This window comes from Cynocephalus volans, chromosome 8, assembly GCF_027409185.1.
Source record: "Cynocephalus volans isolate mCynVol1 chromosome 8, mCynVol1.pri, whole genome shotgun sequence".
Taxonomy (NCBI): Eukaryota; Metazoa; Chordata; class Mammalia; order Dermoptera; family Cynocephalidae; genus Cynocephalus; species Cynocephalus volans.
This window is the reverse complement of record NC_084467.1, coordinates 88,007,551-88,021,393: the sequence shown is the minus strand read 5'-3', so window position 1 is coordinate 88,021,393 and position 13,843 is coordinate 88,007,551. Positions and strand designations below refer to the sequence as shown.

The following is a 13,843-nucleotide window of genomic DNA, read 5'->3' as shown; positions in this document are numbered from 1 at the left end:
ACTAGGCTGGCCAGTAAGTTTAGTTGGTTGAGTGTGATGCTGATAACACAAAAGGCAAGGGTTTGGATCCCTGTATCAGCCAGCCAACAAACAAACAAACAAAAAACCAAAAAAAAAGAAAAAAGAAGTTAGGAAAGCTCTTAGAGGTTATTATTTCCTTGTGTCACTTTAAGAAAGTGTACCAGCTCCAAAAAAAAAAACCCTTCCACAGCTACAATGAAGGCAGAATACACTTAAACTCATTTAATGCATTCTTCAGAAGATTTAAAATAGCTTTTTTTTAGTATATCTAGTACCTATTTTTTGCATCTTGAGTCATAATAAAATATAGAAGAACATGTATTCCAACAGCATGAGTAAATTTCCTTGTGATATGGAGCAAGAGGAGAGAAAACACTGTTGACCGAGAAACTGCATTAATTTTAAAGGTTAAATGAAATCAAATGCACAATGAACTGAAGCTACCTTTGTGTTTTCCATTCTAGTATAATATAGTACTAAGTTTAGTCCTCCTTTTGAAAAAGTGGAAAGAGCTAGGCAGGCATGGAGGATCACATTCCTTACCTGTTTTACTGCCCTTGTAGTTTATTTTTAGACAAAGTAGAGTTTAAGAAGGAGAGTCTAGAATTCTTGGCTAGATAGAATTAATTACAATAATACAACAAAGAAAAAACAGAATGCAAATTTAAGCTACCCATTTTAGTTCACTAGTTCAGAGCTTTCCAACTCATATGCTGTGGCACTGGTTGTGGCACAGGTGTGTCAAAATACAAATACCCTCAGCTTTCAGGGCAGTCTGGTGAGGCCTGGGGCTAACTGAAGCAGTTGAATCTGGCATAAGCAGCCTAATCCACTTAGCACACTGTGCTATATAACATACAAATATCGTTTTCTATGTGTGCTATGATGTAAAAAAATTTTGGAATGCACTTCATTAGTCACCATCCATTATCTTCTACTTTTTGATACTGAATGCTATAGGTTAAAGGTGATTTGCATAATACTTTATTAATTAGAAAAGACTATACATACTGAATTTGAAAACAAATGGAAATAAGTAACTAAGTAAACTATCACAACACTTTTGAAATTTAAAAATGACAAATCACTTACCACAACCATTGCTATGGTGAAATTAGGCCTGAGCTGGTAGTCACACCAAGGACTTGAAGCTCCATAACTATCTTTGTATATGCCACGTTTGTGAACCAGATCTGGATGCTTTTCATTCAAATCTGAAGGGTCTTCTGAAACATGAAACAACTTTTCAAAGTTGTCTTGTATTTTTCTGTTCCACTCATCATATGAAACTGTTACAACCTTTCCTGAAAAATGATAAGACATGGCAGTTTTAAACATTCAAAGCAATTTATTCATTTAGTTCCAACCAAAGAGTAATATTTAGTTTACTTATTTTTATCTACTAGAAGGCAATAAATTACCCACTTTTTGAAAAATGTGGCTAGTTTGAATTGAGATGTGCTATAAATGTAAAATATACACTGTATTTTGGAGACTTAGTACCTCCACCCCAAAATGTAAAACAGCTCATGAATAATGTTATATTCATTACATGTTGAAATAATATTTTACATACATTGAGTTAAATAAAATACATTATTAAAATTAATTTCATCTGTTTCTTTTTATTATTTTTTAAATGTGGGTACTAGAAAATTTAGAATTATGTTATATGGATCACATTATATTTATATTGGACAGCCATGTTCTAGAAAAAGACATGTAACGATTTTAAAATTGTTCACAGAAATGTAACTTGCTCACAGTCATACTGAGAGAAAAGGAAAACATTGTGTAAGGCAATAACTATGCTGCTTTTCCTCAGATCAGCCGCTATAAAAATGGTTACTAACCAGATTGTTACAATTTTCATACTAGTAAATTAATTTTTCTTTCCTCTTAATCTTAAGGGTTTTCTAATATTAGTTGATTGAATCAAATGATGATTACAAAGGTTAAGATTAGAGAAAGTAAGTTCTTTTGTAAATAAAGTGTACGGCTTACCATGCCTTTTTACCGTGACTTCATGATAAGGGAAAATATTTTTTTTGGATAATTCTAGCAACCAACGAATAGCAGATTTACTCAGGCCCACAATTTCCACGGCAGACCCATCTCTAAAATTAAAAATAAAATTTATTCTTTAAGTTAGAGTCATTTAAGCACTCTTTAAAGGGCTCTCAATAAACAATTCTGATGAATTATATAACTAATGTATTATAAGAACAACTATGTACTAAAAGATCCTTACTGTATAGAAATGTGTATCACATTTTGATTGATTTAATATGAAGAGTTCCTGGTTAATAGGATAAAAGATACTACAGCATGTATTTTTTTAAAAAGCATATAAATATACAAGCATTATAAAATAAACACCACCTTGGAGTGGCTGGAATTCCTTTGTTTCTAGCTCTGTCACTTTCTCCCATTTTATCCATCCATGTGCCACAATTGAAGCGATTTCCTCCATAAACAAATCCTGTTTCTTCATCAACCCCTGCAGTTACATTAAAACCTAAAAAAGTAAAATAAAACATTTATAAGATTAAATGTTTTTGGGCCGACCCCGTGGCACACTCAGGAGAGTGCGGCGCTGGGAGAGCAGCAGCGCTCCTGCCGTGGGTTCGGATCCTATATAGGGATGGCCGGTACGCTCACTGGCTGGGCACAGCCGGTCACAAAAAAGAAAAAAAAAAAAGATAAAATGTTTTATAATATATATTATACATAAGTATATACAAATATTTTATTTAAAGCAGTTATAAAATTTTAAAGGAATATAATAAACTAGGACTACCACTCTGAAGATCAATTGGTAATATCCTGAAAGTTGAAGATATGCGCATTCTACCACATAGTAATTTCATTCCTATATATATACTCCAGAGACACCCTTACATATATGCACATGAAGATGTGTACAAGGATATTCATTACAACACTGCTTACATTAGCAAAAACCAAAAACAAAACCAACATCTCAGTAGAGAAGTGGATAAACACTGGTTTATTCAAACAATGGGAAGCTCTCTACATAATGTAAAATTAATAAAATGGATTTACAAGTATTAAAATGGATAAACCCCCAAAGCAAAACAATTAAGTGAACAAGTTGCAAAGGATATGTATAATAAGATAACTTTTGTGTAAAAGTTTAATCATAGAAAATATTAATATACAGAACTATGTATATCTATATGGCCATGTCTAATATAATACCTGTAAAATTGTGAAACACAAATAGTTATATATAGTATATGAATATGTATTGTCATAGTACACTGAATATATATTACATCATACATAACATGTAATTTACACATGCTTAAAACACACTTAAACATATAAGGTACAAAAACATAATACATGGAAATATTAAACCTTGATTATAAGCTAGTCGTTAATTCTAGAGAGAGGGGGAAGAGAAAGAGATGGAGATGAAGCTTTTGATATATTTGATAGGGTTTATTTCTTCTCAAAACAAAAGAGAAAGAAGTGAAGGAAATAAGGCCAAATGTTAGTATCTGTTTAATCTCAGTGCTAGGTTCAAAGGTATAATTTATATTACTTTCTGTAAATCAAAATGTTTCAAAATTAAAATTAAGAACTAAAATAATTCAGATATATCACAAAATATGTTCATTAAATATAAAATCTATTTCTATTGAATTCAGCCAGTGAAGGATAAAAAAGTATCAGTAAATGTTACCAGCTAACTTGGATATAAGATTTGTTTGTTACCACAACAAACGATAAATTAACAAGGTTTATTTACTGTTTAAGATATAATTTAGAGCATATAAGAAGGAATTATGCTCTTGAGTCTACATTAAATTTTGCTAGTGAGTTAGTGAGTTACCTGGAATAGCTGGAATTGGTCACTTAAAAAGCTTATTACTTTATGTTAAAAATAGAGTGTTACTATATTATTATATTTTCATAAATATCTTGTATCCAACTATCTTTCATGTAAGCTTGATACCTATGTACTTTAAAGTTCTTAGTAGTTATAATTTGTAATAATTATAAAATTTTTTCATTCAAGTCACTGTAAATATTTCCTGTTAGATATGAGTTGTTTCCTCCTTTTGTGTAATTATAAGCAACATCACTGTAGACATCATTATCCAAAAGAAATGAATCAATCTACAATGCCATCAGTAGTATATGAGACCTCTTAAAACTAAAAATTGTTACTGTTGTTACTGGTTGTTAATGTGACCTAACCCTAACTGAGGTCATTAGGGTGGGTCCTAATCCAAACTGACTAGTATTCTTATAAGAAGAGTGAATTTGGACACAGACATGAACTGAGGGAGGATGCTGAGAAGATACAAGGAGAACACCATGAGAACATGAAGATATCCATCTACAACCCACGAAGAGAGGTTTGCAACAGATCCTTCTCTCATAGCCCTCTGGAGGAGTCAACCTTGCTAACATCTTGATTTTTGTACTTCTAGCCTCCAGACTGTGAGTTAATACATTTCTGTTATTTAAGCCATCCAGCTTGTGGTACTTTGTTATGGCAGTACCAGCAAACTAATACATTGTTTTTCTGACATTAGTAAATAGTAGACTTACAGCACTTACTATGTGCCATGCGCTGTTCTCAGTGCTTTAACATACATCATTCATTGAATCCTCATATCAGCCTTAGGAGACAGGTGCTATTGTCATCCCACTTTTACAAATGTGAAGACAGTGAGGCAAAGAGAATTTAAAACTTACTCAAGGGAATACAGCTAAAAAGTGCAAAGTGATCTGAGGTGAGATTTCAAGACAGGATCAAACTCCAGTATCTGCCCTTTTATTCACTACTATATTGCTTCCTATAATAATTTAGTCGGGAAAAAAATGGTGACCCACTGTAATATAAATTTGTCTGAGTACTGGAGAGATTCGATGTTGCCCTGACATGCATGTTCTTGTGTAAGCCACTTTTATCTTCTGTTCTTGTTTCCTGTACTGTGAGCTAGGGACAGAAAATGTCTGTCAAGGAATACACAAAGGTGAAGAGCTTTTTAATTTATTTGAGATTAAATATGTGACAATAGCTGGATAATCAATGTTTAGTGGTTTTACTCTCAGATTTAGCTACAAAGTCATAGGAGTTGACAAAAATGAGGTACATAGATTAAAATGACTATGAATGAATAAATTGCTTTCAAATACGCAATGAAAGTGCTGTAGAAAATCAGCACTTTTAAGTTCCTGATGGAATGGAAATGTTTGCCAGGCTACTGGTTCTGTCTCCAAAATCAATGCTGGAGAAACTACAGAAGTACATATGAGGTACTGATTGGAAGAACTAACATAATATTCGGTATTTGGAAGAAACTGATAAAAACAGGTGAGATCTGACCAGTCACTCTTGAGCTTTAACTCTTCCTAGGCCCTTAAGGCTGGTATACTACAACCTAAGGAGACTGCCTCCTTCCAGCACTGTACAGAGCAGCTAATAATCAAGGGAACATAAGCTCATCAGAAGAAAATAAACATTAGATATCAGAGGGATATAAACATTATTAAAGAGAGAGAAGCTGAAGCAGCATATTCATACAAATCAGAATTATTAGAACAGATAAACCAATAATATAAAATAAGCAAAATAAGTACCCTCAAAGAGACAAGGAAAGGTATTAATAATATAAAACAGGAAAAAAAAATCATTAAAAATGACTAAGTGGAGATGTCAGGTTTGAAATTTTAAATAGTTGAAACAGAAAAAAATAAAGGAACTAAATATGAGTAGATGGATACAGCTGAAGAATGAATCAGTGAGATAAAAGATCAGATTGAAAAATCCTCTGGAGGCAGCAGAAATGTGTAAAGAAAAAAAAAAAATAGAAGAAAAGTAGTAAAAGCTATGGGGGTAGAAATAAACAAGAAAATATACAGATAATAGAACTCCCAGAAAGAAGAAAGAGGAGAAGAGAAAATTGAAAAAATAAGGATGATAATTATGCCAGAATTAACAAAGATCTCAGATTGAAAGGGCTCATAGAATGACAAATGAAACAGATAAAAAACATTAGAGTAAAATCCTAAATAAAGACAAATGGCTCTAAAAGTTTCAAGAAAAAAAGAGTAGATAACCTCTAATGTAACAAAATGTAGGTCAAACCTTTCATTATCAATGTTGGAAGCATGAATTCAATAGAATAACATTTTTTGAAGTACTGAAGGAAAAGAACTTGAGCTAAAATTTTATGTTCAATCTAATTGTAATTCAAATGTGAGAGCATAATAAAAATATTTCCAGTCATAAAAGGCCTCAGAAGGTTTGACACATAAGTTCCAACTTTGAAAACACTCTTGAAGATAGTACTCACATAACAACAATAAAAACTTGTAGCACTTACTTTGTATTAGGCACTGTTCTGAGAGGTTTCATTTATTAATGCAAATAAATAAGATTAACTCATCTAACTCAAACAAGGAAAGAAATAAATCTATGAGGATGCTGTAAGAGATATAGAAAGAAAAGATGATAAAATTACACATAAAGGTTTACTGTTAAAGAAATAATCAAAAAAAGAAATAGTATATTTACAACAATTCAAACTGAAATTCATCTAGATAATATCTAAAGAGGGATTGGGGAGGAGGGTGCATGCTAAATTACTAGTTTTGTAAATGTTAGAATGGATTTTAATAAATTAAAGAAACTAATATTGAGATGGTAAATGAATATAGATATGGGTCTTCAGAATAAAAATCATTGAGAACACAAGTAGAATGAATTAAAACAATAGATTGTTTTATTTTTATTTTTTTTAGTGCATAAGTAAAAGAATGCATGAAAATATGTACATTTTAAGGAACAAGCATAAAATTAGCATCCTTCTCCTTTTACTCTAGCCCAGAAATATAATATCATCACATACATCACAAATTAGAAAACTCTCATGTGACCTTCTCAATGACATATTCCCTAGCCGCCCCCAATGGAAAGTGGAAAAGAAGAGGGAAATAACCTCAATAAATGGAAAATATAAGATAAAATGACACAAGTAAATGTAAGTGGATTACATCCGCCAGTTAAAAACCCAGAAACTCCAACATTGGTTTAAAAAAACAAGATCCAATAATATGTTATATTGCAAAAGACACACTTGGAATAAAAGAAGAAAAAAAGATACACCAAGCAAATATAAGCCAAAGGAAAGCCAAATAGTAATAAGAGAAAAGCAGAATTCATGGCAAAAAAATTCTAAGGGCAAGGAGTGAAATTAAATATAGGTAAAAGGAATATTTGTATAACTACTGTAAACAAACATAAACAATATATGTGGCTAATAATTAGTCTCAAGCAGTAAAAACAAGAGCTGACAGAAACATATAGGGAGCAACTGATAAATCAACAACTGTTATGGGAGATTTTAAGACACCCAGAAATAGATCAAGCAGAAAAAAAATAAATAAATAAAAGTCCCTAGAAAATTAGGAATAGGAGAGAACATGGTGAAGGTAATATTCTAAATCCTACTGCAAAAATTATACTTAATGAAGGAATTTTAGGTGCATTCTCCTTAAGATTTGAAATAAGAATTACTATTATTATCATTGCCATTTAAAGTACTATATTGGAAGTTTCAACAGTGTATAACAAAAAGAAAAGAAATAAGGGTGTAAGAATTGGAAAAGAAGAGATACAACTTATTATTTGTAGATATGACATACCTTCTACCAAACAGAATTAATTGTTAAGCTTAGAATATCAGAGTTCAGTAAGATTTTCAGATACAATATCAGCTTAAATAGTATTTCCCTATGCTAGCAGCAACCAACAAGAAAGAAAAATTAACAAACGAGGAATATATTCAAGATCTTTACAGATAGAATTTCAAAAAATTAATTAAATGGCATGAAAGAAGACTGAATATGTGGGAATCGTGAAAAACAGATGAGAATTATTAACACATCAGAAGGTTGAGAAGTGAACTGCAGTATGATATACCACCCAGGTTTTCAGAGTGGCTTTCTGATTGCCCATAAATGAAGCAGAGCAGAATAACAATGCTGAATACTAAATTGTCACTGAAACCACAGCTCACTAAAGTAGGCCAGGAGCTGCATGCTAAACATAAACAGAATGACAACTTGATAAAATGAAAGCTTTAATAGGATCCAGAGTCTCATAACAATACAAAAGGTCTAGGAAACATGAAAAATTACTTGTCATGCCAAGAACAGGGAAAATCACAATTTAAATGAGAAAAGGCAATTAACAGAGGACAACAATGAGATGACTCAGATGTTGGAATTATCTGACAAAGATTTTAAAGAAGCAATCACAAAAATGATTCAAAGAGCAATGATGTTTTGCAGAAACAGAAAATCATACCTTGAAATTCATGTGGAATCTTCAGGGACCCTGAACGGCCAAAACAATCTTGAAAAAGAACAAAGTTGGAAGACTCATACTTCCTGATTTCAAAACTTACTACAAAGCAGGCTGGCCAATTAGCTCAGTTGGTTAGAGCATAGCCTTGTAACACCAAGGTCAGGGGTTTGGATCCTTATACCAGCCAGCCGCCAAAACAAAACAAAACAAAACAAAACAAAACAAAACAAAACAAAACAAAAACTGACTACAAAGCTACAGTAATCAAAACAGTATGAATCTGGCATAAAAACAGACATACAGACCAACGGAACAGAATAGAGAGCAGAAATAAACCCTTCTACATATGGTCAAATGTTTCTCAAAAGGGTGCCAAGACCATTCAATGGGGAAAGGACAGTCTTTTCAGCAAATGGTGCTGGGAAAACTGGATATCTACATGCAAAAAAATGAAGTTGGACCTTACACCATATACAAACATTAACTTAAAATGGATCAAAGACCTAAATGTAAGAGCTAAAACTACAAAATTCTTATACAAAAAAATACAGGGAAAAACTTTATAACATTGGATTTGGTTAGGATTTCTTACATATGACACCAAAAGCAAAAGCAACAAAAGAGAAAATAGATAAATCGAACTTCAGCAAAATTAGAAACTTACATGCATGAAAGGACACTGTCTTTCTTAAATAATTAATTTTTTCTTATTTTTTCCATTCTAAGATGTTGTTGGGGGGGGTTGGAGGTGGAGGGAGGAGGGAAAAAGGGGCAGAGCTGTCCCATGGGTGGCTCAAAAGGACAATTTCAAGACAGTGAAAAGACAACCCACAATATGGGAGAAAATATCTGCAAACCATATTTGATAAGGGTTTAGTTTCCAGAATATACAAAGAACTACAACTCAACAAGAAAAAACCCAAACAACCCAATTCAAAAATGGACCTGAATGAACAGATATTTATTTCTCCCAAGAAGATATATGTATAACTAATAAGCACATGAAAAGATTCTCAAAATCAATAATCACTAGGAAAATGCAAATCAAAACCATACCCATTAAGATAGCTACTATAAAAAACAAAACAAAACCAGAAACAAAATAACAAGTACTGGTGAGGAGGTGGAGAAACTGGAATGCTTGCACAATGTTGTTGGGAATATAAAATGGTGCAGCCACTGTGGAAAACAGTATGGTATTTCCTCAAAAAGTTCAACACAAAAGTATCATTATGATCCAGCAATTCCACCTCTAGGTATATATACAAAAGAATTGAAAGCAGGAACTCAAACAGATATTGTACACCAATGTTCATAACAAGATTATTCACAATAGTCAAAAGATGAAAACAACCCAAATGTCCACTGACGAATGAATACACAAAATGTAGTATGTACATACAATGGAATATTATTCGGCCTTAAAAAGTAATAAAATTCTTATATATCTGATAAGATGTTAATATCCAGAATATAAAAGGACGTACTACAACTCAATAACAGAAAAACCCAACAATCTGATTCAAAAATGGGCAAAAGACTTGAAAGGATAATTCTTCAAGGAAGATGTATAAATGGCAAACGAGCATATGAAAAGTTGCTCAACATGACTAATAATTAGGGAAATACATTAGGATGGCCATTATCAAAAGAACAGAGAATAACAAGTGTTGACCAGGATGCAAAAAAACTAGAACTCTTGTGCACTGTTGTTGGGAGTGTAAATGTGCAGCCTTATGGAAAACATTACAGAGGTTCCTCAAAAAATTAGAAATGGAATTACTATATGATCTAGCAATCCCACTTCTGGGTATATAGCCAAAATAACTGAAAACAGGATCTTGAAGAGGTATTTGCATACCCACGTTCATGCAGCATTGTTCACGATAGCCAAAATGTGGAAACAATCTGAATGTCCACTAACAGATAATACAGAGACAGATAATGGGTAAAGGAAATGTGGTGTATACATACTATGGAATATTATGCAGTCTTAAAAACGAAGGAAATCCTGTCATATGCTATAACATGGATGACCTCAACATTATGCTAAGTGAAATAAATCAAAAGGACAAACACTGTATAATTTCTCTCATCTGAAGTATCTAAAATAGTCAAAATCACAGAAACAAAATAGAAAAGGTGATTGCCAAAGGCTAGGAGGTGCAGGGAAGGAGGAGGAACTAGTGTTTAATGGGTATAGAGTTTGTTTTGCAAGATAAAAAATTTCTAGAGATCTGTTGCACAATAATGTGAATATATTTAACACTAGTGAACTGTACACTTAAAAAAAACCCTAAAATGGCAAATTTAATGTTATGTTTTTTGTCACAATAAAAAAAGAGTAAAAAAAAAAAAAATGAAGGTTGGTTAGAGTGTAGCCATGGGTCACAGGTTTGGATCCCCTTACCAGTCAGCCGACAAACAAAAAAAATGAATGAAATTCTCACACATGCTATAATACAGCTGAATTAAAAAAAAAATTGTGCTAAGTGAAATAGGCCAGACATTAAAGGGCAAATATTATATGATTCCACTTATATGAGGGACCTAGAATAATCAAATTCATAATTCATAGAAATAAAAAGTAGAATAGTGAATACCAGGGAGGAGAGGATGAGGAGTTATTGTTTCCTGGGTTGTTTCAGTTTGGGATGATGAAAAAGTTCTGAAGATGGGTACTGATGATGGTTGCACAACAATGTAAATATACTCAAAGCCACTAAATTTTGCACTTAAAATTTTATGGTAAAATGGTAAATATATGTTATGTGTATTTTACCACAATGAAAAAAAACAATTCTACAGTCAAAAAATTAGCAATCCAATTAAAAAGTGGGCAAAAAACCACAAACAGACATTTCAACAAAGAGCAAAGATAGATGGCAAATAAACACATGAAAAGATATTCAAAGCTGCCCACAGTTATCCATTACAAAAATGCAAATTAAAGCCATAATATGTAGCGGTCTATACAACTACCAGAACAGCTAAAAAAAATAAATAATGGTAACACCAAATGCTAGTGTGAGGTGGAGAAGCTGGATCCCTCCAGTCTGCTGGTGGGAATTTAAAATGGTACAACCTCTCTGGAAAATAATTTGGCAATTTCTTATAAAACATGTTACTATATGACCCAATCACATTCTTGGGCATCTGTCCCAGAGAAATAAAAACCTATGTGTCATACAAAAACCTGTATACTAATATTCGTAGTAACTTTACTTGTACTATCCCCAAATGGAAACAATCCAAATATTCTTCAGTGGGTGAACGGTTAAATAAACTCTGTATATCAATAAAGGGGGACTTCAGCAATAAAAAGGAATAAATTATTATTATTATTACTATTTTTTTTGGTGGGTGGCCATTATGGGGACCTGAAGCCTTGACCTCTGTTTTGTAAGGCTGCACTCTAACCAACTGATCTAACTGGCCAGCCCAGGAATAAATTATTAACATATGTAAACTTGGATAGATCTCAAGGACATTATGCTTATTTAAAAAACCAGTCTCAATAGATTACATACTGTATGATTCCGTTTATATAACATTCTCAAAATGACGAGACTACAGAGATGCAGAACAGATTTGTAGTTGCCAGAAACCAGGGGTGGGTGGAGTTGGTAGACATGATTATAAAGGGGTACACATAGATCTTTGTGGTGATGGACCAATTCTGTATGTTGATTATGGTAGTGGTTATATGAAGCTATACATGGGGTCAAATGGCATGAAACTACACACTCATAAATGCAAACATGCACACACTGATTAATGTAAAAATGGAAAAAAGTCTATAGTCTAGTTAACAATATTGCACTAATATCAATTTCCTGATTCTGATATTGTACTATTGTTATATAAGACATTCTCATTGGGAGAAGCTGGATGGAGAGTTCACAGTACTCTATACATCATTTTCGCAACTTTCTATGAGTCTCTAATTCTTCCAAAATTACAAAGTTAAAAAAAACCAAACAAACCTACATGCACAAAAAAATACAGGTTTTGCCAAATAAATATACAAATCTACTGAAATGCCTTTTAGACTCTCTAAGGGGGATGGGGAATAAACTGAAATAAACTATTGTTAGGCTTGCACTGTCTAGCAATGATAGTGTGCCATAAGATGAGGAATATAATGAACTTAAAAGAAGTTGAAAAAGTATATTTATTTTAACGCCATATACAAATAAACCTTTTTACAAAAAGTATTTTATAAGAGTCTAGGCTATAGAGACAGACAGACCATGGTTAAACTCCCACCTCTGACACTTAGTAGCTGTGTTACTCTTGGCAAGCTACCTTGTTTCAGTCTTCTCATTAGGTAAAAATGGGAACAATATACATATAATTCATTCCCAATGTTAAATGGGAATAACATAGGTAAAGTAGTTAGCCGAATGCCTAGCACACAGTAAACACTCAATTAATGGCAATTATTATTACAATTATAAACGGAACCACCAAAATTATCTTTCAAATTGTCCAACAAATGATATAAATATTTTATTTCCTCTAAAACCTTGGTGAGATTTGGAACTGTGTTAATCTTTTTCGCTGTTATATCCTGAGGTTTTGCACACAAATATTTGTCAAGTAAAAGAGAAATTACAAGGTTTAATTTACAACATCAGTAAACCTTTACTATGCAGTTAGTTATGTACCTTCGTCCTTCATGTTTCGATCTATCTGTGGACCAGCATTTCTTTCTCTGAACTGTATGCCCTGCATGTGTCTCTGCATAGCTTCCTGTATTACTTCAAACAATGGTTGATCCTGTTTGAGACATAATAGATGTTACTTCTGTTAGAAATTATATTTTTATCTTCCCCAAAATCTCACAATTGAAGTAATGTGAAAACATACACTTTCCTTTGGAGGGAGAAATAGGAATCAGGGGTGGGATCAGGAAAAGAAGCAACTCCTATACACCAAATAACACTATTTACATTAGTAGTTTTGACTATTCATGTTTGTGACATAAAATAATTTATAATTTTGCCGATACACGAAAATAAATGAGTGTGTATAGTTTCTATTAGAGTGAGTTGTTCAGCTAATAAATGAACCTAGCTTGTCATCTTGCATTCTGAGTTTTAAATTGGCATTGCTATTCTTACTCATTGGCATACACAAGTAAAGAGGATAAGTCATATGCAAAAGTGGTACTCTCAAATTTGGGGACCTATGATGACTTTGGAAAATATTCCCAATGAATATAGTGTCGTTAAGTCATTTTCTTTGCCCATATAAATAATAAATGTGATATCATGATGATATACAGGGAGACACATAATTATATTTTAAAAAATAAGGTAAAGAATGTTAAATAGAAGCAAAATGTTTAGAGTTCTTCCTTATATGTTTATGATTCATTTTTTTGATATCTCCCCAAATTCACTGAGGCTTAATTCCCACTGACAGTGTTAAGAGGGTCAGAAATCCTACTATGGTAATTGAAAG

General features: G+C 32.5%; 1 protein-coding gene across 4 annotated transcripts in view; it reads right to left on the bottom strand.

Annotated features, from left to right (window-relative positions):
• The window catches only part of AGL (amylo-alpha-1, 6-glucosidase, 4-alpha-glucanotransferase), a 76,109-nt gene that overhangs the window by 11,016 nt on the left and 51,250 nt on the right, over positions 1 to 13,843 (bottom strand). For all 4 annotated transcript variants that reach the window (XM_063107133.1, XM_063107130.1, XM_063107132.1 and 1 more), the window contains exons 27-30: positions 13,045 to 13,156; positions 2,404 to 2,539; positions 2,026 to 2,138; positions 1,114 to 1,325 (exon numbers count right to left, since the gene is read on the bottom strand). In XM_063107133.1, the coding sequence (XP_062963203.1) occupies positions 1,114 to 1,325; positions 2,026 to 2,138; positions 2,404 to 2,539; positions 13,045 to 13,156 (573 nt within the window). The remainder of the gene's footprint in view (positions 1 to 1,113; positions 1,326 to 2,025; positions 2,139 to 2,403; positions 2,540 to 13,044; positions 13,157 to 13,843) is intronic.